Below are 23,895 nucleotides of genomic sequence, written 5' to 3' on the forward strand. Positions count from 1 at the left end.
AGAGACATGCTGAAGTGTAAAACCAAAGACCTCATTCAACACTACATTATGCCATATAAGTGGATTTTTAGTCACCTTGCATAGTTGGTTCACATTTTGTCACTATAAGGATGGGGAGAAAGAGAAAAAAATCCTTGGGTCTAATCTAGAATGGAATTTGAAGTATATGTTGCCAGTCCTTTGTGATTTTATTATTATTTGTACTGGATGTAAGATCCAAGGATATGGATAGTCTCAAATACAACTTTCTAAGAAGCACAAGAGTTTAAATGTTTCTGCATCTATGAAGGACTTGACAGACATATCATGAGCAGCAAGAAATTTCCCCTGGCAGCCAAAGGTCAGAAAACCAAGCCAGTGCCTCCAGAGAGGCACCTATGGCTCCTTTGCCAGTGTCCAAGGTGGTTTTATAACAGAGGAGAATGCTAGCAGGCACATGGGAACTACTCTGTTTCCCAGCCAGACACACAAGTGAGAGAGGGTCCAGATTCCAACAGGGAATTGAGCCCTGGAGCCCCTTGGGTGCCCAGCTGCTGCCCCAGCAGGCCTGTGCTGGCCAGTCCTGCTGCATAGCAGAGCTCTGGGCTGGCAGAGGCAGTTTCAGGTATTTTTCAGACTGGCTCCTGCCCCAAACTGCCCTTTTGAGGATTGTATCAGGCTAGCTCTGCTTTGCACAGCGGTGTTCAAATCTCTGATTGAATCCTGGCAGCTCATGTTGATAGGATAAGGATGTGCAACAAGAATTCAGCTTGTTTTGATGCCTAAAAATAAATTAGGTTTACACTCAGTGTCAGCTTTCTTGAGTGGGGGAAGTCATTAATGAAAGGTGTGACTTTTCCTTTATGAAACAGATCAGAGGAATAATGACCTTGTTCTGTTCTTTACCAAGAAAACTGCTGCAGATGGGAAGCGACAGGAGATCATTGTGTTGGACTCAAAGCGGAGCAACGCCATTAATATTGGCTTGACTGTGCTGCCCCCTCCCCGCACCATCAAGACTGCTATTTTGAACTTTGATGAATATGCCTTAAACAAGGAAGGAATAGAGGTAAGAAAGAACAGTCAATGTCTTCAAATCTGCATCTTCAATGTTTTTTTTCTCTCATGTTGTATATGGTACAGGCCAGACTAGGCATGGAAGAAGGGGAAGGGGGTGTATTATATTGTGTCTGATTGTTGAAATTTGTGAAACCAGTGTAGTGGACTCAGAAACAGGAAGTATCATGGGGCTGGGCATGCTCAGTGATCATGGATTATCTGCTTGCTTTGAGTAGCAATGGTGTTAATTCCTATCAGGTTTTTCAGAGTATTATCTGAAGCTTGACTGAAATATTGTGAGCAGCAAAAACAGGCAGTGAGTTACTAGGGCTGATGCAACTGGTACACGGTTTAATAAATTTCATGCCCAGCTAGCTGTTGGAGTCATTCTAGATTGTATATCTAATGGAAAACAAATACAGCGACTAGTTCTGCCCAGAATAGCATTTCTGTGTTACTGTTGTTTGAAGAAAAGCAGTTGGTATAAAGATTACAGATGATGTAATTTTTACCACTACATGTTTGACTTTGCAGATATTCTTACCAAGATCCAAGATGAGCTCTGTTTATTATTTTTTTTATCAAAACATTTTTCTTCTGTGAAGTGTAAAAGAAGCCTGTGGCTCCACTGTTTTTTTCATTATGGTCATATTCATTTCAATTTTTTTTTTTCAGTAAGCCTGTATCATCTAGTAAGAGTAATCTGCACAACTACAAATCTCAATCAGTGGCTCTCAGAAATCATATATTGATTCACAGTCACCTTTTTGTGGTTTTGCACCATGTTTCATTATTTCCCCCTTTCCACCTCCACCTTGCTGACTACAAAAGAAAATGAGAAAAGCTTCCTGGAATGAAAATGGTATTGCCAACAGTTGCATGCAAAAAAACCGCTTAAAGCTAAAGATCCTTCTAGTTAGAAGCCAGGGGCTGATTTGTCTCTATAGAATATAATTTCTTCCCCAAGCTATATTACTTTTTTGCTGTATGCATATTTTACTCATATTATGAAGGTGGCAGATCACTCTAACACCAGTGATTATTTCATGACCCAGCCCAGATACCCACCGCTGCAGTCTGCAGTATTAATCTTTAAAGTGTTGGAGAGAAGTACCCCTCCAGCCAAGCCCAGCTCACAGCCAGGTAGATCTCAGTGCTGTAGGCAGTGTTTCCATGCAGAGTCCAACAGAAAATGGCTGACAAAGGAGGACAAGTCTTCATTAACTTCTGGGTATCATCTCCTTGGAATTGTGTCCTCCTCTGGCTTCAGGTGCTCTGTACAACCCATCCTTTCCACTGCCAACATTTGTCTCTGGGCTGCCCCTCTGCCAACCACCTGTTGTGGTGTCCTCAGCTGTGCTTTGTACCACCACACCCTCCTTTGGGTGGCCTTTCCATTAGCTGCCAGGAACCCATAATTTAATTTAAAATATATATGAAAGTGGATTTAAATCTGAAGAATTCAAGAAACCAGGAAATTGGGCACTATTAATATACTTGCCCAGTGCTAAAGAAAAGGTCTCTGAGGTCTGTCCCCACAGCTTGAAACTAGAGATGTGAGTAATCCTCATGTGATCATTCAGGTATTTGAAATCAAGAGAAAGGGTAAGTGCAGCTGAGCCCAGATACTTTGCACTTTGAGGAATGAAGTCTTGATTGGTTGGGAAGGATTATGTCCATGGAGAAAAGATTTTTTCCTCAGTTATATATATTATTTACTTCTTATCAGGTAAAACCCTACACTGAATTCAGATCTCCTTTTCACTCCCAAATTACATATTTTTCTTACAGCATGCTGCAGAGTCAGACCTGAATAGTGATGGAGAGGGCTGGATTAAGCTATTCAGAATTGGCCACGTAGCACACAGGTTGATACTAAAATGCTTTACTCTGATTCCCACTGTTTTCAGCAGATCCCTGCCTCAGTTTTCTATACTGCCCCTTTGGTCTACAATGGAGGCAAACTTTGTTTGCTGTGTCTCTTCTCCTTTTCTGTCTGTTTAACCCTGAAGTTAGCATAGAGGGAAGACAGATTTTTTTTTCAGTCTAGATTTTTAGAAGTTTTCTGGTTCATATCTATCTAAATATAAGGAAAAAATTGGTGGCCATTTTGAATGAATCAGTAATAGTGTAAGAATCAGGTTCATGTATTAAAAACCCTACAGATAATACAGCAATTTACTATATAATGCAATTGATTTCTTATCTATGGGTTGATTGAGGCAGGACTGGTATGGGAAAAAAATATGCTATTAGCCTAATTAAAAAATTGTACCACCGTGGACACTCAGAAGCCTTTCTGCACAATAATTGTGCAGATCTAGATCTAGAAGAAATGTCACATCCGGTAAGCAGAAGAGAGATGTAAAGGGAACAGGAAAATAGATATGTGCAGTGGCAACATAACCTTCACTGCTAATATTTCAGAGAAGCTACAATTTAGGATCATCTTCAGCTTTTGTCAGATCCAACAAAGAGCAGAGCACCTACAGTGTAAAAGTCACCTTAACCATCCTTTGCCTTGGCAGAGAGCTCTCTGCTCTGTCCTTTGCTGAGGAGCATTGTCACTGTCATGTGAGTGTGTGTGTTCTGCACCTCAGTGGATTAAATGGTGCCTTTAAACTGACCTTAAGGATTCCTCTAAGGACAGAGGACTAAAGCAGTGCTGGAGTTATTGCTAGCAACAAGCAGGGATGCAGTGGGCTGCAGGCCCAGGTTCATGATAGCCCAATTCATAATCTGCTCAGTCCATTGTTAGAGCACTGGGTCCAGTAGAGCCTCCACTGCTGCCCTCCATCTGCTGAATGATGCTTTGCTTTTGAATTCTTGTTAGTAATCCATACTTTACTTTTTAACTTTAAATATATAACTAAGTGGAAAAAATACTCCACTTATTTTATAGCCCTCTGTTCCTAAGTATGTTGCGTATTTTTAGGTCTTAAAGCAGTTAGGTACCTCTGAGCTGTGAAAAAAGGCAGAAAGTGGGGCCATGACACTAGAAAGGCAGATGTAGTCCACTTAGAATGCAAAGCAGGAACTATTTGAAATGTATTTTCAGAGGAATGCACATCATGTGTTTGCAAGCACGAGCCAGTCCAGCTAAAAAAAAAATTTTACCACCTTTCATTTGCCAAAGTGTTTGTGTTTTCCTTTCTTTGAAAACCTGGCATTCATTGTGTTCAAACAACCTGGAGCTCAATTCAGAATAAAGAACTGCCTCCTTACAGTGGAAGAGGTCTTGCTGGGAGTTAAGCAAAAGAGGCAAGCTTAAAATCCTGGCACCTAATTTTTGTGTATCAGAGGCAACTGCAAGAAAGGAGTCCAATAAACCAGTCCTTGGTGCTTGTCTGTACAGAAGGAAATGAGTGGATCTCTCTATAAAGGGTTGCTTAGTAAGGAAATGTGGACCAAAATCAATTAATACCAAAGGCTATGGTTAATTTAGCAGACTAAAACTAGGGTAATGCTGTGAGGAAATTAGCATGGTTTGTTTTCTGCTTTACAATATGGCTTTGTGATGCTACATGATGTTGATTTCATTAGCAGGTATAGCTTTTTAATAAAGCTTTGAAATGAAAAAAAAAAATCTCTGGGTGTGCTGTACCCTCCATACCCAGGTGTGCTACACCCATAATAAATAGCTTGATATATTGGTGTCTGGAGTGGCTAGATAGCCCTGAGATGTAAAAAGGGGTAAGATGTGAGAGCTTGATGTTAAAAAGCCAGATGTTGATATGTATAAAAAGAAATCAAAATTTGATTTTTGGAAACAAGTAAGGTATTTACATTTTTATTCTGATCATTGACATGGTACATCAACATTTGCAGTTTCCAATTTGTTTGTCTAATGCTTTGTAAGAGTGTGATGTTTCAAATGATGCTAGCTTGTGTGACCTGAAAGAACACCTTTTTCACAAGTCTACAAAGAAGAGAGAATGGCCTCAGTGGTGCCTTGCTGACCCACAGTCATCATATCACAGCCCTAATCTGTTTCAGACTTTATTAAAAAAAAAAAAAAAAAAGCCACACTTTTTCTCCTTGCAGCAAACCAAAACATAATCTGCAGTTCCTCTGATCAGCAATGACATGTTCATGTATTTCTGTAGAGAGCTGAGGAAGAGGACTGGTCTGTCTGAGGTATCAGTTCCTGATTTACAAGGATGGTCATCATCATTTCAGATGGAATTCTTTCTCAGAATTGGATCATTTTTGGAAGAGTTGTAATAATATTAGTGCAGGCAGCTTCCCTTACAGTGAAGTTCTGACCTTCATACGCTGTTACATTTTCTTAGAGTTTCAGCAGGTAATGCAAACCAGCAGTGGGTCTTGTTAACAGCTGCCAGGGAACCTGAAATGTGAGAGAGCCTTTCAGGAGTTGGATTGTCTTCTGAGGCCTGTCAAATATCTGGTGAAATACCCACTAACATGTGCTTGGTGATGCAGCTTATGTGTTTGTGGTCCTCAAGCCACAGAAAGCTTTGGACACAACAACAACAAGCAGATATTTGAGTTACTGTTTTCTTTGGCTGTTGTTCACCTGGTAAGATCAGGTGAAACCAAACACCAAAGATGAGACACCCCTGCAACCTCATCATCACTGACAAGCCCAGCATCTCATGAAAGAGGAAACTTAAGCACCTAATTTCCTCAGAGGTGCTGGGCTATTCGCCATCACTGCTTAGGTGCTTCCCTGCATCCCACACTGAGGTGTCCATCATCCTCAGTCATATGTTGGTTTTGTAAGTCCTCCCTCTTTGGAACTTTTGGAGATTATACCTCAGGATGGCAGAGTCCAGGAAATGAGCAGTTTGATCCCTTTGCTGAAAGTTGAAGCAAGTGGCTGAGTCTGGCAGCAGAATAATTGGGGTCCATTATCTCATGCAAAAATTGCTTATTTTCCTCGATTATTTGAACACATTTTCCTCAAAACATAAGACTCTGGCCCAGACAGTTTTGTGAGAGTGCATGAAGGTGAAATACATGTGTCACATGTACTAGAGAATATGAGCATAGGGTTTATTGATTACCAGTTTTTCTTTCATTGACATGAAGGTTGCTGACACCACCTCAGTTACAAGAAAAGACTGAGGGAGCAGGGCCTGTCCAGCCTGGGGAAGAGCAAACTGAAATATTTAAGTATCTGAAGGGAGGGTGTCAAGAGGATGCATCCAGGTTCTTCTCAGTAGTTCCCAGCAATAGGACAAGAGCAATGGGCAAAAACTGATGCACAGGAAGTTCCACCTGAATATGAGGAAGAATTTCTATACTGTGCAGATGACTGAGCACTGGAACAGGGTGCCCAGAGAGGCTGTGGAGTCTCCCTCACTGAAGATATTCATAAACCATCTGGTTGCAGTCCTGTGCTATGTGTTCTGGGATGGCTCCTTGAGCAAGGAGCTTGCATCAGTAGTCCCACTGTGGTCCCTTCCAACATAACCCACTCTGGGATTCTGTGTACTGGGAAGAGCAATATGAACTAATGATTGGACTCTAAGCTGTTTGTGATTTAATGGTCACATCAGGTGCCAGTAACCTTCTGCCCTGCTGTGATTTTATGCTACTTTTACTGTTAGGGTTTTATTTTTAAAGAAAATAATAGAAATAAAAACTAAAATAATAAAAAAGTGGCAGATGGTGTACTCATCAGTTTCCAGCACCAAACAAATGGCTCAAATTAGTCACAGCATGGAAATCAAGAAGAGGAGCATTTCACTACTTTCTCAGGGGCACACCAGGGATGATGACCAGCAGGATCAGAATCATTTGCCCAAGCAGATCAGGAGTACTGGTGTAGGTCGTTGTCATGGGGGCACTTGCACCCTGGATGGTGTGGGATCTCCTAGCAGCTCTGGCTCCACGAAGGCAAGGCTTTCAGCAGCAGGGCTGATCCACTGCAGCTGGCACCACAAGCACAGCCTCTTTTGTTTGGCATGCCCTGTTTCACATAGTATGGTATGCAGCACAGCAGTCTTGCAGAACTTGGACTTGAATGCTTTTTGTCAGCTCCATCTATCTTGTGATGTTTATATAAAGCTCAAGGACGAGCAGAGTGCCTTTGGAAATAAAGCTTACCGTTTCTTTGCTCTCTTTAAAATGCCCCAAAGCAGTGTAAAATTTGGAGTGAAGGCATCACCCCACCACAAAATACTTGTGGGATCCCTGAGTAGCTGCCAAAATCCTAGTTATTTGTAGGAGGCAGTTGAGAATACTGCTGCAGTGTTAGCCTTCAAAAAAGCATCAGAAGCATTTTTACACCCATCACATGGCTACTGCTAAACTCTCCATGTATGGATGTCCAATATGATCCTATTTGCAAGCTGCCCTGTCTCAGCTGAGGGCGTGTCTTCCTCTTGTGGAAGAGAGGAGTAGGCACTAAGATGCCTGACTCCTTCAAGGGACACTGCAAAGCACCTTTCTTTATGAGTTTCAGGCTCAGTCTGGGGTTTTTTTTTTTTGCAGTCTTTTTTACATGAGTATTAATTCAGCAATGAGACCATAAAGCAGCTAATTAGAAATCTAGTTTTATGTTAGGTATGACCCAAGTTACAGATTTTAGCATGTCTAGGTGGATGGATGGATGGATGGATGGATGGATGGATGGATGGATGGATGGATGGATGGATGGATGGATGGATGGATGGATGGATGGCACATCTCAAAATCAATACACAAATGCTGTCAGTTGAAACACGTGTACATCAGAATATTTTCCAAGCAGTCCTTTCAGACTAAGGAAAAGCACCAGAGTGTGTTGAGGGATTTTCCTCCTCTTTTTATTTTTTTTTTTTTTTTACTTAAGATATTAATTTATTTAGGTGGAATCTTGAGTGTCCAAGCAAGGAGACTTTTTTTTTTGTTGTTTTTGTCGTTGTTTATAACAAAGAGCAAGAGAGAGAGGCAGGCAACATTAACAGAAAAAATGCTTTTTTTTTAATGTTTATGGAAGTCAACAGAAGAAAATGGACAGCAATAGAAATGCTGTGGCTGAAATTAAATAAGTCCCATTTCAACAAATTGAACCTTATTTGCCTACTTAACTTTTGTTCTTGGCCTGATTGCCCAGGAGAAGTCCCTTGCTCTCTATCCACACTTAGCTCCAGTGCTGTAGAAACAGCCAGGGAAACTTCCAGTACTGGAAGGGGGCAGTTGTGCTGCTTTGATGGATTGGCTATGTCCAGTGCTGGAACAAGGCTGTAGTTTGGATTGGCGGGTCTGATAGCTCTTTGGCTGTATTTTTATTATTCTCTCCTCCCCTTCAAAACAGCCTCTATCATTATAGACAGCTATAGCAAAAACATGTCATTCTTGAGATGAATAAACATAAGTTGTGTTAGAAATCTGCTTTGCTTTAAAGAGGCATTGATCAGTAGGGTAGAGACCTCAGCTTATCTGATGCCTTTATGTTGTTTTGATTTTCTTTTTTATTTTGAAGTGCATTTATTGTGTTAAAAGCTGATTAAGAAGCGATAACTTAGAGAGCAATAATTTCAGAAGGAAAGCTGCCACATTTAAGCAAGCCTGTAAAATTAATGACTTAAAATTTAAATATTTTGTACCACACTGACAGCAGAAACTGAAAATACTGAGATCATCTTTCAGATAAAAGGAAAAAAGGCCATATTTTATGCAGTGCGTAATTCAGCTTTAAATTCAATGTGTGTTCCTTGGGAAGTTGTTGTTAGGGTGAAATCTTTAAGAGTGACCTAGTAAGCTGTAATAGTTTCCAGGTTCCATAAGAAAAACAAAACAGACTGAACAAAAGTAAGAAATTATGGGGACAGCAAGGGACAGGAGTTTTCAAGTTATTCCTGTGTACTTACAATTGTGCTAGAAGATTTATAGATATTGGAGCTAAATGAGACCTTAAAGTCTAGTCTGACTTGCTGTAAATCACAGGCCACAAAACTGTTCTCCTTCTACCCTTACTTCCACATGTAATTTACAAAAAGATACTAAGTTCTGACTTAAACATATGAAAGTCGATGAGATCAGTCCTAACCAATTTCCTTTCATGCACTTCAGTGTTTCATCCCATGGTTAGCCACTTACTATCTACTGAACACAGATTTCAAAAAAATAAAAATTTCAATCCAGACACAATTTTAAACAAACAGCAGGTGTGTGAGATAGCAGTCCTTGTTTTGCTTCCTTGTACAGTGGATTAGTTCTTGGTTGCTGCTGTGCTGTCCTAATTTAACAGCCAAGGACTTGAGGACTTTGACTGTGGCTGCTGTGGGGTCACACAACAACCAGCCCTCACACTCCTCTCAGCCCCACCACTGATGTTTGCCTTTTGGCTCCCTGTACAGAAAATCCTGACCATGATTCCCACTGAGGAGGAAAAGCAGAAGATCCAGGAGGCCCAGCTGGCGAATCCTGATGTCCCCCTGGGCAGCGCTGAGCAGTTCCTCCTCACCCTCTCCTCCATCAGCGAACTCTCCGCCAGGCTCCAGCTCTGGGCCTTCAAGATGGACTATGAGATAGTGGAAAAGGTGAGGAAAAGCACAGGGATGGGTGGAGACTCTTCCGAGGCTTTGCTTAATCTTTCCCTGACCTTGGTATTATATGGACATTTTGAGGAAATGGTAAATGGGTCGCTTTTGTTTCGGTGCCCAAGCAGGAAACAGCTAAACTGATCCTTCATAATCTCTTCTTTCTATAAAAGAAAATTAAGAGATTATGTCTTCCTTCCTTTAATTAGTCACTAATGATGTTGAAACAAAGAAGAGGGCTAAATCTCTGCCACATCTTCTCCAGATGTTGTTATTCAGGAAATTACTTCAGAGCAATGAGAATTTTTCTTTCATATAGATTGAGTGAGGACTACTGTATTCAGTCTTATATCATGAGAGTATTGATCTTTCTTACATCCATTTGAACTAAGGAAAACACCATCCATTAAAGTTTTTGTGTTTATAGCTCTCAAAATTCTAAATAAAAGACAGTTCAGCTCAGTCACACACAGTTGTTGCCACCTTCTCCGTGGCTGGCATTCATTCAAAGAACACTATAATTGGGGCGTCTGTCAAGAATGATGAATCATGGGCACAAATTTTAAAAAAGAGGATAAAATTTTCATGCATAGGTGAGACAGAATGAAGCTGTGTTTCAGGAGATTTCGGGTACTTGCTGCCTTTCACAAGGTTTTCAGAAATCTCTGCACAGGATCTTCCTTTTGGCTGCACTTGTGGTGCATACCCCTGGCATTGCCACTAAAGCAGCTCTCTCCTCTACATATTCCTTTTGTATCTATAGGTGAGTATTGAAAAAATCAGTATAACTGTGTGATATGGATTCTAAAAAGTGAAACGTGAAAAAAGTTTCACATGCTTGTGAAAATTCCTTATGTTTACCTAGAAATGGTTATTTAATGACTTGTGCAACAGTGGATTGATTTGCAGGTGATACTGTCAATATTACTCAACATTTATTTAATTTTCTTAGATGTTAGGACATGCAATCACACGAATACCCAGGATTTTTATTGGAATGTTTTAGTATTAGCCATTTACATTTCTGACTTGTATAGCAAAATACTTGTATCTGTGGCATGAATACTTCTTTGCCAGTTTGTTCTGTTTTGTTTTGGGTTTTTTTCACTCTGGTACAGCTATTTATTCTGCTTTGAAGTTACCACAAGGCTAAATTGTACCTTTCATGGAAGCTGAGTTAGCAGTAGTTACTAATCTCTGCATATACCTAGAATTTATAGGGTCCTCTCAATCAAAAAGCAAAATTTGAAGCACCACTAAATGCTAAAGAAATTCTGAGTTTCCTTTTGCCACAAAGTTAATTTATTGCCAGCTAAAATCCGTGTAGAAGGCATGCTAGTACAAAATGTCTCAAATAGTTAAATGACTCAGAGAAGCAACATCTGTAGGGAAGACAAAACCAACATTTTTGTCCCTGTTTGAAGGTAGATAGGACTAAGCACAGTACCTACCATAAAATGGTAGAGGAAGTAACATGTGATAAGTGTGATAAAGTATGAGGAGCACATGATAAGCCTAGCAGACAAGCATAGATAGGACAGACAGCTTGGGTCTTGGGTGAGGACAAAGAAACAGGATCAGACATCAGGAGTGCAAGGCAGAGTGAGCACCTGGGTCGCCAGTTACAGAGTAAGGTCAGAGTTCCAGGTAATCAGTAAATGTACATGTTATTTGGACTGAAATAAGATACTGTGATATTCAGTTTTTAAAAAATGAAGTAATTTGCATTAGTGATTATGATGATAAAAGAGACCCTTGAGCTGCTAACATTCTTCTATTCTTGAAACTATGTTTTTGTAGATCTATCTGCAAAAGGTCAAACCCTTCATGAAAAGTAGGTCCCAAAATCACTTAGCTCCACAGCTTTGCCTTTCTTTTTTTGTCTGGCATTTGCTTTATCTTTTCTTTTTTAATCTTATTTTGTGTTAAGGAAAATTCATAGCAGTTCAGAATGCACTCATACTATTTATCAAGTCACACATTCATTTTCTGTAAGAAATGAGTGCTATTATTTCCATGAGGCTGGAAGTTTTAGATGGTCCCTGTTACCAACCGTGTGAAGTACCTGAGTTATTGGTAAGACCGGGGTTCTCATACATGAGACTCTTCTGCTAACCTGCCAAGAACAGAGCTCTGCCTAAGTAGGTTTTAGCTTCATCTCTGACAACCTGAAAGAAAAGAATGTTAATTGTTCAAGAAATGGGTTAAGTGATACCTTGTTTATGTTCATTAAAAACTTTTCAGGCATAATAAGAGAAATCATCTTTCTTAGCTTGAATTTAATTAACTGAAGCAAGTAGGGGTACATTTGTAGGGAGCATCCTCAGCCTGTGTGGAGTTGAACTGGATGAATAAATAATCACTCTTTGCTCTCTCTAAAAAATTTAAAATTAAAGAAAAATGAATGAATGTTAACTTAAATGCTTACTGAAGGTCATTAGTTGAACAATAATTTCCCTCTCCTTTCTTTTGGTATCCTAGTTTAGATGCACAGACAGAAGTAGTTAAAAAAATTGCACTGTGTTGCTACTCATTCCTCATATGGAATTACTTATGATGCAGATATTGTCAAATTCTGTTATCTCAAAGGGGCTGTAAAGGTCTTAAAAAAGGAATAGAAACTTTGATTTTTTTTTAAATTAAGATCACTGCAGGCAAATATATCCTTTTTGCTGACTCCTAAAAGGTCACAAAATTAATAAAAGCATGTGCAGAAATGAAAAAAGTACAATGAGTTGAGTACATTTGTACATGTCCATCAAACATTGGATCAGGCATTATAAGATGTCTTTCAGACAGAAGTTCTGGATCAGTCCTCAAATTTCATTCAAACCTAATTTTTAATTGAAAAATAAAAATGTGATATCCAAGGATATGAGGTAGCTCTGCCTTATCTATCTGCCCTCTTTAGGTGGAAGGTAAGTTTTATAGGAAACAAGAGTGGATAAATTTGAAAAAATCATAAATTTGTCTCATTGTTCAGTATGTTGCACACTTTTTATTGTTCTTTAATCCTCCAATAAAAAAAGAAATAAAGAATAATTACAAATGTGCACTATATGCAAAAAAGTCTAAGATTAGATAACTTGTCTAAATAGCTCAACGAAGGGCTCAGTATGGCCTGGTTTGGAAGCCTCTTATGCCACCTTCTTATTTACCTGGAGAACGTTTTAAATTAGTCTTTTAGCAATGCTTTTTTGGCAGATTGAAAATTGATTTAAATTAAATAGTTCAGAAGCCCATGTTTACCACAGATTCAGAGCAAATTGAGTCATCCCATAATGCAACAAAACAAACTAAATCAACTCTGAATTTAAAGCAACTCAAAGAATACTGTGCAGCAGTATCATTTTAATTTACTTTGATAATGTCTTGGATTATTTAGCACCTCTCCTCTGATGTATAAACTACTTAGCTCACTATCTCATCTCTTAATTTGTCTTGAATTTTCCATATTCTTTTCAAGAGAAAAATTTTTCTGTAGGGACTAGAAATATATTTCATTCATCTTTTATGGTAAACTATCACTACAGTTGTTGAAGAAACCATTGTGTGTCTCCAAGAAAGTGAAATTCTCAATTACTTTGCCTTTTGGTCTAAAATAGCAGCTTAATTTTGGCTTCTTGGCTCATAAAGAGTATAACAATATGGGAAATTGGGAAAAAAGTCTCCCTGCCCATGGCATAGGGGTAGGAACTAGATGATCCTCAAGTCTTTTCCAAAACAAACCATTCTATGATTCTGTGAAAGGAATGCTGCTCACGGATGTTAAAATGGCATTTGAAGATAGGAACAATGTGAACTGTTAGTGTGCATACAAAGTAAATAACCCTGGGCCTCACACAGAGACATAGCAATAAATTCTGTCAACTCAATTACCCTCACTCTCTTCCTTTGAACTCTCTGGTGCAGTTCACTTCCTGAGGTAATGGAACAGAATTTATGATTTCAAGCCTTACCAGTATGCACATCTATACTCAGATAACATGTGAAGATGAAAGATGCATTAAATTAAAATATTGAAATGAGACTATTTCTAAAGCTTTTTTTTTTTTTTTTCCAGTTTTAAATTCTCATAAGCACAAAACCATATCTAAAACACAGAAATAGCTATCATTTGAAGAAAGCTGTATGGTCAAGCTGCAAATTTTAAGTCAGTAAGGTTTCTAACTTTTTAAATTTGTTTTTCAAAGATTAGAAAAAATACTTTTAAGAAGCCTTTTTTATAAGTTGGGGCTCGGGCATGTTCATGGATTTAACTGAAATGCAGCAGCATTCTCCGGTATGGAATCACAGGATAGTCCCAGGACAAGTAAGGCAGTTGCATACATAAAGGAACAACAGTAGGAAAATATTTTATGTACTTTTTTTGCTGTCCTTGTATGTGATTTATTAGCTGGAACATGGAAGAAAGCCAGCACACATGGCCATTTTACACTCTGCAAGACGCCAGTTCAGGAACTTTTTGCAGTAATTAATCTAAACCATAGAATTAAAAACTAACCTTCACTTTCTTGTTTCTGTTCTTATGGTAGGAAGTTGCAGAACCGCTGCTAGACCTGAAGGAGGGAATGGACCAACTGGAGCACAATAAAACTTTGGGATTTATCCTTTCTACTCTGCTAGCCATTGGGAACTTTCTGAATGGAACCAATGTAAGCCTGATGTCCCAGGATTTCCTCTCTAGCTTTTTTCCTTCAAAAAAACAAAAGTCAAAACCATTGTGAAAATTGTAACCCGCTATTTATTTTGTACCAGAAAAGTAATTTAGGGAATATAACGTGCTTTTTTTTCTGTGTTAGAGTGTTTTGTATTGTGTCTTACCTCTTTCAGCATAATCTGAAGGAAAGTGGAGCTAAGCACTGTTCTAGTGTAACTCCCTTAAGTGTACTATTGATGCTTTGCATTCAAAGTGTGAGAACTGTGTCGTGGGTCATTTCACTGCAGATGGACTGATTTTAGGCCTAGTCTTCAACAAGTTAAAAATTAATAAAAGCAATGAGTTTCCTCTCCTGTAGGATTCTTCTTCTTTCCCCTCTGCCCCTTATTGCTCATCATTTTTGTCTACCAATCTGCATGGGAAGGAGTAAGCATTTTTATTTTTAATGTCTTTTTTTAAATGTCTTTATTTTTAATGTCCTTTTTTTACATTACAGGCCAAAGCTTTTGAGTTGAGCTACCTCGAGAAGGTTCCAGAAGTCAAGGACACAGTGCACAAACAGTCTCTCCTGCACCACGTCTGCACTATGGTGGTAGAAAAGTTCCCAGACAGCACTGATCTTTATTCAGAGATCGGGGCCATCACTAGGTCAGCCAAGGTATGTCCAGTAGGTAAATACATCTACATGTAAATTTTTATAACACCTCTTTGAAGTGAAATATTTAAGGTTTTATTCTATTCTCTTCTTTGATTTTTTGATCCTCCCTGGTTGCAGCACTATTTACAACTGTGTGTTCATTTTGTCATTTGCACTGAGTTTCAAAGATGCCAGTACTCCCTCTCCTGAACTTTATTTGTGTCTGTCACAAGGTTCCTTCATCAGAGCACTCTTAGGCAGCCATTGGTTGTGACAGCCATGATAATATTATGTACATTATTAATGTATATTACTATTAGGAACTATTTTCAAGTTAAAACTTTGACCAGTATCTTCAGGTTCATTTATTCTGTGGCTTGGGGGAATCTCTTTTATAAGGCAGATGCCTGATTGTATTTTTTTAAATCCAATGGAAGGAATTAATTTTTTACTAATAAAATTTGTCTCTAGAATTAAAGAGTCCTTGAAATACTTGGTTTAAGTCACAGAATCACAGAATTGCTGGGGTTGGACAGGACCTCAGCATATGACTTAGTACAACCCCTGCTAAAGCAGTTTCACCTAAAGCAGGTTGCAGAGGAGAAGTCCAGGCGAGTTTTGAGCATCTCCAGAGGATCTCTTGAGATCTCCATAGGAGTTAGAGAATATAAATAGAAATAAAGGAATCTTGTCAAAAAATGGTAATTCCCTGGTTAATGTATAGGTTTGGTCAATGGCTCAGTATGGTATGGAGATTATAACTGCTGTGACCAGCATCATAGAAACACTGTAAACTCACTCTTGAATCTCTCAGAGTGTGAAATTTCATGAATAACCCTTAAAAATAGTACAATGCTTAATGAATGGAGTAAACATGGGAGATAGCAAACATAAAAATTCTCTTTAGGAGTCAAGTCTCATGGAAATGGTAATAATTACAGCAGATAATTATAGTGTCCTTCTAGTCCAGTGTCTTGATTCAAACAGTGGCCAATACCAGCTGCTTGACAGAAGAGCACAAGAACTTTCTAAGGGAATGAAAGATTTCTCCTAGAAAAATGTTACTTCATGAGCCATAATTCTCATTATGTACATCAAATAGAGGGAGGATTTCTTTTCCAAAGGCCACCTTATTTGGATATTGGGAGAGGAGCTGGAGAGTGTCAGGGCGAACAACTCTGCCCCCACTACCCAGGACATCTGTATAATACAATACTTTTTTTTAAACTGCAAAAATGAAATCTTATTTTGGCTCCTAGTGCAGTTCTTGCAACAATGAATTCATAATCTATTTTTTCTGCTGTTCAATTTGCCAGTTTCAGGAATTGCTGTCTGAATATACTGAACAATAAAAATATTTTTTCTTTCTAATTAACAGAATAACTTAGGTTGGAAAGGATCTCTGAAGGTCATATGATCCATCCCCCTTTTCAGTGCAAGACCAGATTAAACTAGGCTGCTCAGATCCTTGTCTTAAATGATCCTTTTATATCTTTTGTTTATGAGACCATTTCCACACTTTTCCTTCATCTTACTTTTTTGGAATGTGTTAAACAAAAGTACAGCATTCCAGCCTCTCCTTATCACTGTCAAATCTTACTGTGTTTGTCCATTCTGCTACTTTTTGTTAGATGTTCTGAGGTTTTCTCTGTGTTCTTTGACTGCTGGTACCCTTTGGACACCCGTTGTCCCAGGGCAGTTCCCAAGGAGAGCCAGGCAGTCTCCTGAGCTGACAGAGCATTCAGAACTCCCGATGGAGTTGGATAGTGCCGTGCACTCTGTACTTCATTGCAGTCTACAGCAGTGACCATGATCTGCTGAAGAAGATTTACTGCTTATCTCTCAAACCCCTAATAATCTTCAATCAGGACTAATCTGAATAATTTCCTGCCATCTGTGGATTTTACCTTCTGGATGTGCTTCCTTGTTTCCAGATAATTTTGAATATTAGTATGATACAAAGCACAAACCATGAGATGCCTGCTCTTAGCCCTGTCAACAAAGGAGAATCAATGTGTATTCCTTCTTTTCTTTTGCTCTCTTAACCTCACAATTCACAGGTGGCCTCCCATGAGTCCCTTGAAAAGATTTTGAAATTTTATTTTCTTTACTTAGTCTTATCAATTTCCTATTTTATAAACATTCAGAACATAGTGGTGGTTTTTATGTATTAAGTTTCCTGTCACTCGTCCTTTCAGCCAAGTTACCAGATACAGTAACAAAACCTTGACCACTGCACAAACTTTGCTGCTTTTCTAGGGATAGGCAAAACTTCTACTATCCTTTTATTCTCTCAGTTACCAAGTATAGTTTCATACATATTCATGTTCATTTTAGCCAGTGCCTCAATTTCTTTATTTTAATTCATGACATAATTACTGTATTTTACTTGTTTAGTTCTTTGTAAGATATCATCTCTCTCCAACATGTATTTCTGCTAGTAAGGTTTCAAACCTCACTACCAGTTCACATCTCTTAAAAATATAATACAGAAAAAGGAAAGGAGCACCAGAGTAGTTTTTTCCCCAACATGCTCTGTGGTGAAGCTGGATGAAAAGAAGTAACCTTGCTTCCCTTCTCTGATTTTTGTCTTCCTCAGTTTCTTTTCTCCCCAGTGATCCAGGACCTCCTACATATATTTTTTTTTTTACCATACAGGAATTTGTTGCTTTTGTTTTATATCGTTAAATATTTTCTGTTTAGATTCCATCTCTTTTCTCCTAGTTTTCCTCTTGTACAGCCTATGTTTAGGCTCTGGTTTATTGCCTTCAGTGAGTTTGGTTTCTCATGTTTGGAAGATTTTAACTTTCTGTTGTGTTTTTTGTTTTAATTTGTGTGATTCTTACTTTTTTAGCATCTAGGTGTATTGGTTTCTCATTTCCTGCTTCTTCTCTTTGCCGAGAAGTTATTTCCCTTTTTTCTTAGATTGGGATCAAGTTAATCACTAAGAAGAAAAATTACCACAAAAGAGAAGAGCCTTTGTTTTCCAAACTTCTCACCACCATGTATGGTATTCTCCCAAGTGGTTCTTCTATTTTTCAATCATAGAAAGTGGAAGAAAGCTTAACCTACTCCTGTCACTAAAAAAAAAAATTTAGGTCTAAGAGCGTGCAAAATTGAGCACAGTTTTTCAGTCTGTGGTTTGCTGATCCAGTGGCCCTGCCCAAAGCGGACGAAAATCCAGAAAGGCCAGACAAAATCACATTAAGAGAAATTATAGCCTTAACCTTCCCCGTGTCGCCCAAGGTCTCCCTCCTTGGGATGTTCCTGCATGTGTTAAACCACTGATGGATTACTTTAACAAGCTCTATTCCCACTTGATCATAGCTGCCACAAATCAGAGAGTTAGGATGTGGAAGCCATCCAAGCTGCCCTCTTCAAGGGAATGTTCACAGACAAGGCGAAATCTTGGTTTAGGAAAGCTGACAGGAAAGGACAACTAATATATCACTGTGGATTAGGCTGTGTTTTGAGCTCTGTTTTGCCTACAAAGATCTTTCAGAAACCACAAAGGCTAAACAATTTCCATCCTGTAGATAAACAGAGATGCCCCTTCCCCTGAAATGCGCATCATATAAGAATTTCCTGAGCATTAGTTCATGAAAAAACCCAAAATCATAAAGAAAACAGGCTCCCCCACCAAAAAGGAGCTAGAAAGACCAGAAACAAAATGGTATAGTTATTGCAAAACTTGTGGCTCTTTACTGAAGGACTGGCATCATAAGTAGCACCAAAAAAACACACAAATGAAAAAATTAGAGAAAAAATACAATTCTAGATTAAAAAAAAGCATTTATAAAGTCATGCACAGCGCTGATTATTTAGTATCACATGATTAAAATCACTTGCCTTTTTTATTTTCTTTGTATTTTAAGTTTTTTTTTTCACTGAAGTTATACCAAAACTGATGTACCTAATACTGAAGCAGACCCTCAGATTTCTGCAGTTAAGATCGAGTGTTGTTCCTAGAAATTTACTTAAGAAGTGATTGCCTCAACCCCAATTCTCCTCTGTTAGTGAATAAAAAATGCCTCCATATTAAAAATGTTCATCTTCTCTCTCTTACCCATAAATACTTCCCCTGTGCACCTGAAAACTGGCCAGCTCTAGAGATAAACTATAAATGTCATTTTCTTCCCCTGATTTTAATTGACTTACAAGATGTCAAACTTCTGTCTGGCTTTTTACCCCTGCAGCAAGACATTTGGACACAGGACACTCACAGCTACTAAGCAGTAGAGGAGCAGGCAGCTTTTAAAAGTAAGAAATAGGAAATGTGAGCAACACAGGAGGAGACAAGGATTGCTAATAGGAAAAAACTTAGGATGAGCCTAAGGCATACAGAGAGGAGAAGGAAGCCTGCAGTAGCCTGCCCTCCAAGGACCTTAGCAGGGAGGCATAAGGAGGCAGGAGCTAGCTGGCTGGAACAGAAGTGATATCTGACATGCTGTAGCTTCTGATACAGTGGAAAGCAGAGAAAGGATTTAAAAAAATATTTTAAAAAAGTAGGGAAAATCATGTTGCCTCCTGTATTCTTTCAGTGCGGTTTCTCATGTCTCGCTTGACAGAAAGTATTTGTGTGCAGTTATCATTCAAGTATGTTTTCCCTACATTATTTCAAACAAAAATAAATGCCAAAAGTCAAATTATTTTCCATGGAAAAAAAGTCCAGGAATGCAAGGTTTCTTGCAGTCATTCCTTGTGATGCCAGCAGCTGCCTCAGATCGTGGCATGGGCTAGCAGGAGCAGAGGTGAAAGCAGAGCAGGGAGAGGCAGATCCTGTTGGCTGCAGAGCATCCTGGGGCAAGGGGTAAGGAGTTTCCATGGCAAATGAGACTTTGAGGTTGTGTTTCAAAGACAGCAGATGAAGTTTAGCACATGTGCCTGATGGCACTGTGGTGTTTCAATAATATTCCAGGTGATATGACTGCAGGAATTGTTGCAGGTGACATAACACTGTCTGAAGGGACCTATGTCACCACTGTCTGGTATGGCTCTCCTTTGTCCCAGACTGTGGGAACTGCCATACAGCATCTGCAAAAAGATCCCATGTAGTTAGGATATTGTTCAATGAAGCAAAATGCAGTAGAGATGTGTGTACAATTGGGCAGACTCATCTGGCCATACCTCAGTAAGCACCTCTGCCATCTCTGTCCTGTAATTTTTCATTAGTGGGTTGATTCAGGTGCTCTCATTTCCAAAATTATTTTCACAGAATGCTACTTCTTACCCAGGAATTAGAAATGTCTGAGCAGAACCTTCTTTATATATTGCTTGCTTAAGAGAACTGGCATCTATCTTGGTTAAAATGCATGCCCACAGTGTGCAAGTCAGACTAACAGGGTCTTGGGGATAATTCTTGTGACACTTGGTGAAGGAAACCACTCTGGAAATATCAGAGGAGACAGAGTTTTGAACACACGCCACAGAAGGTCGCTGCTCTCAGATGACAGTGTGTTTGCAAGGAGCAATTCTCAGAATTTCCTTTGGCACTGAACCAACTCAGGAAAAGAGGAAGATTTCATATTCCCTGCCAGAACGCATCCCTGTAATAATGTGAGAATGAACGTTCTGACCCTAAATTATAAACAGCTCAGACTAGACTGTGGTCTGCTGCAGAAACTATCTTGAACTTTGAAAAGAGAAAGCTTGTGTGTGGTTATGTATATCTTTCTATGAGGTACAATAAAATAGTTGTCATTTTATTGTGCATTTAAGACAACGTGTCATTCTGAAAGCATCAATCTTCTCTTAAATGCACCTTGTGACTAAGAAGAAAATGCAGAAATCCACGTCTTCCGTAGAAAATAACTGGATTTTATATGTTCACCACTAAAAGAGGCAAGCTATACCAATAAACAATAGAGTATCAAACAATAGAAATCTTATGCAAGCATGCTGAGGCTATGGAATAAATTATTCACTGGCCTTCAGAACAAAACCTTAGATACAGTGATTTTGAAAATAAGTCTTTCATCAGTTTCCATTAATTTCCTCATTTTGGGGTTTTTGCTTCAATCCACTTGTGACATCTTTGACCCTGTTGAAGAGCTGAATGTTAACACAGGAGGCAGGAAACGTGAGTGTATTTAGGTGCAGCATCTTTGACTTTAGGATGGTTTTGTATTTGCGGTGGGGGAGCTTAGCCCAAAGACTAGAGGAGATTTAGCTGGAAGAGAAAACGTGTTTGTAAAGCACATTCCAAGTAAGGGAAAGCTGAAGAAAAATTACCTCTTATCTCACAGTGGCTGCAGTTGTTTGCAGTGCATGGCAGTGCATACCTGGAGTTGTATATGCTGCCCTGGGGAATATATAGTGGAAGGCACTTCAGGTTTGAACTACTGCATTTAATTCCCAAAGCAGCCATTCCTCTCTCTCCCCAAAAATAATAAAGTGTACAATTCCTGTGTTGCCATGAGGTATTTGTAGCCACACAGAGGAATAACATCCCAACCCAAAGACCTGAAAGGCTCCCTGATTCATGTCCTGCCTGAATGATTAGAGCATGGTGTAGTATTTCATGAATGAGAAAGTTTTAAACTTTTATACATGGCATGTGATATTGGATGGAGTTGAACTTGAAAAAAATATGCCTTGTAAGGACCAATGTTCAGGGAACCAGAACAAGCAGGGAAGTAAATGCTGAGCCATTTGATGGTGGTGGCAGTTTTTGAGTCAGGTGAAAAACAGTGAGAACAGAAGCTGTTTGTTCTGGTATGTTTGTTTGTAGGTCTGTCACGAGGTACTGAATTCTCAGCCCAGTGGAATGAGAAACTTGGTGGAATTCTTTTTATTTTTGTTGTTTATGGGAAGGTCATCTGCTTCTATGGTAGCAGGCAGTAAATAATGATATAAAGTGATTAAAGCGAGTGCTGCTGTTTCTGGCATGTGGTTGGAAGGTTTTATTCTTTGTTCTGAGTCATTTTATTTTTTGTTTCTGAGTGAAAAACATGGTTGTGTTAAATTGAAAAATAGTCTTTTGATTCTAAAGTTGCCCATTAGTGAGTTTAGGGCAGTGGTTTGCTGAGGCTTACCCCGAGGGGCTTTTTTCACATAAACTGACTTTTACATCCTGTTTGCATATACTGTCTGGTTACTCCCCTCTGATCAAACAGTGTCTATAAGGCACTTCTCAGAAAACTGAACAGTGGCCCTAGCAAGAGATTTCACAGATACCAATAGTTCTGAATATTTTTTAGCTAGTGTGATTGTGAACAGAGAGGAGCGTGGCCAGAGAAATGAGGAACATATCAAATATGTCCCAGAACCCTTTAGAAAGTTGCTGTTTTTAAATTAGTTTACAAATTAAAATAAACATTTCATAGTATTTGAAAGAAAGGACTTTCCTATTTTGCATAACAGCTTAAGACCACTCATTCTTTTTCCCACAGAAAAGAACATGTATTAATTTAAAAAAAAATTGCAGAAGGTAACTATTCAGGCAGCAAGCTGCATGTCTTGCACATATATATGCTGAGGAAGAAGAAGAATGTATGTTTCCACCTTCCTCCAAATCCTCGGGCCTGGTACAATATCTGTACACTACTGTCCAGCAAGAAAGCTATACTGACTATTTCAGATTACTGCTTCCTTTTAGTCAGTGGAGCATAGTTATAAAATAATGCCACAGCAGTTCTTGTCTGAGTGCCTCCTATGCTGAGCTCTCCTGGAGCTACAGCTCACCTGAGTTCCTTCTTAATCCCAGCATGACCATCCACCTGCACGCAGGAATTGGTGCATCTTTCATTTCAAGAAAAAAAGAACAGAAAAGAGGATTCATATTTCTCTACTATTATGCATCATTACTTCCTTTTACTTCCTTTAGTGAAGTGTTGGAATTAAACACATAAATCAGAAGGTATAATCCATGCTCCCTTAGCAATGCTGTGTGAACTGGTAAAGAGGTAGTATGGTATTACAAATGCTTTTTTATGTTTTCTTTATCCATAACATATTGAATAATTGCCATTGTTACCCCACACAAGTTTTTTTTCTCCTTATCATATGAACATGTTTTGGGGTCTCTTGTAGTTGGGATTTCTCATCACTCTTACTGGTACATTTGTATATAATATCCTAAGCAGAGCCACAGACCTGGAGCAGACTGAAATGTAATGGATTCTGTGTCTACACACAAAATTGGCACTGATGAAAAAGCATTTCTTAAAGTCTCAGGTGGGGTACTTGATTGAATCCAAGAAAAACTGGAACTTTAATATTTCACATGAGGATGTTTTTCTGCAAATATATTCCTTTCTGTCCACAAGCAAGTGACCAAACACTGGAGAGCTGGCAGACAGAGATTCCATGGAGGTTTGGCACATTCTTTCAGGCACTGTACAGTTTGCCTTTGGGGAATACACCGGTGCATTATCCTGTACTGGAGTTCCTACTTTACTCCTTCCAGGACTCTACAGCTCCTGCTCGAGGACACCTGTGCTCCACAGAGGTTTATTCCAGGAGAGTTCAGGTGGTGTTCTTCTTACTGCAGTCTCCTTAGGACTTCCATAGAGGACTGAATTTTTGTTTGTGCTCAAAAAACTCATGAGTGTCCCATAGCTCAACCTACCAGCCCCTATCCCTGCTGGAACTTCCCACTCCTGTGATTGTGCTGACTTGCTGACTGTTGGCAGATTTCAAGGGGCCAGGAATTCCCCACATTCCCCCCAGATTTGTTGTTCTCCAAAGATGTTTCTTGAACCCCTACAGGCCTGAAGCTCAGACCTTTTTTGATAGATTAAAGTAAAACTCATTCTGCCATAAAATGTCATGAGTTTAAATTTCTCAGCTACAGAGGCTGAGATGCTTCCTCACCCAGGTTGGATAAGTCTTACTGAGAAGACCTAAACCTTGTCTTTTTTTTTCCTTAACAGGAATGCTAGTATTTTTCTCCATGTGTGTTTTAGATACACCATCTGTGGAGAACAGCAATGTGTTTATCATCAACAGTGAAAATACTGACCTGGAAAGGACTTTTTTTTTTCTTTTCAACATATGCATTGATATGGATATAAGGAAAGCAAATACCCCACAGCTGCTCCGCCTGCAGGGCTTTTCTGAATAGCAGA

The 23,895-nt window shown here is 39.1% G+C and overlaps 1 protein-coding gene across 3 annotated transcripts in view; it reads left to right on the forward strand.

Moving 5' to 3' along the window:
• The window catches only part of FHOD3 (formin homology 2 domain containing 3), a 372,998-nt gene that overhangs the window by 317,716 nt on the left and 31,387 nt on the right, over nt 1–23,895 (forward strand). For all 3 annotated transcript variants that reach the window (XM_058026115.1, XM_058026125.1, XM_058026134.1), the window contains 4 exons: nt 890–1,048; nt 9,348–9,530; nt 14,066–14,185; nt 14,687–14,848. In XM_058026115.1, coding sequence (XP_057882098.1) covers nt 890–1,048; nt 9,348–9,530; nt 14,066–14,185; nt 14,687–14,848 — 624 coding nt within the window. The remainder of the gene's footprint in view (nt 1–889; nt 1,049–9,347; nt 9,531–14,065; nt 14,186–14,686; nt 14,849–23,895) is intronic.

This window comes from Melospiza georgiana, chromosome 1 (genome assembly GCF_028018845.1).
Source record: "Melospiza georgiana isolate bMelGeo1 chromosome 1, bMelGeo1.pri, whole genome shotgun sequence".
Classification (NCBI taxonomy): Eukaryota; Metazoa; Chordata; class Aves; order Passeriformes; family Passerellidae; genus Melospiza; species Melospiza georgiana.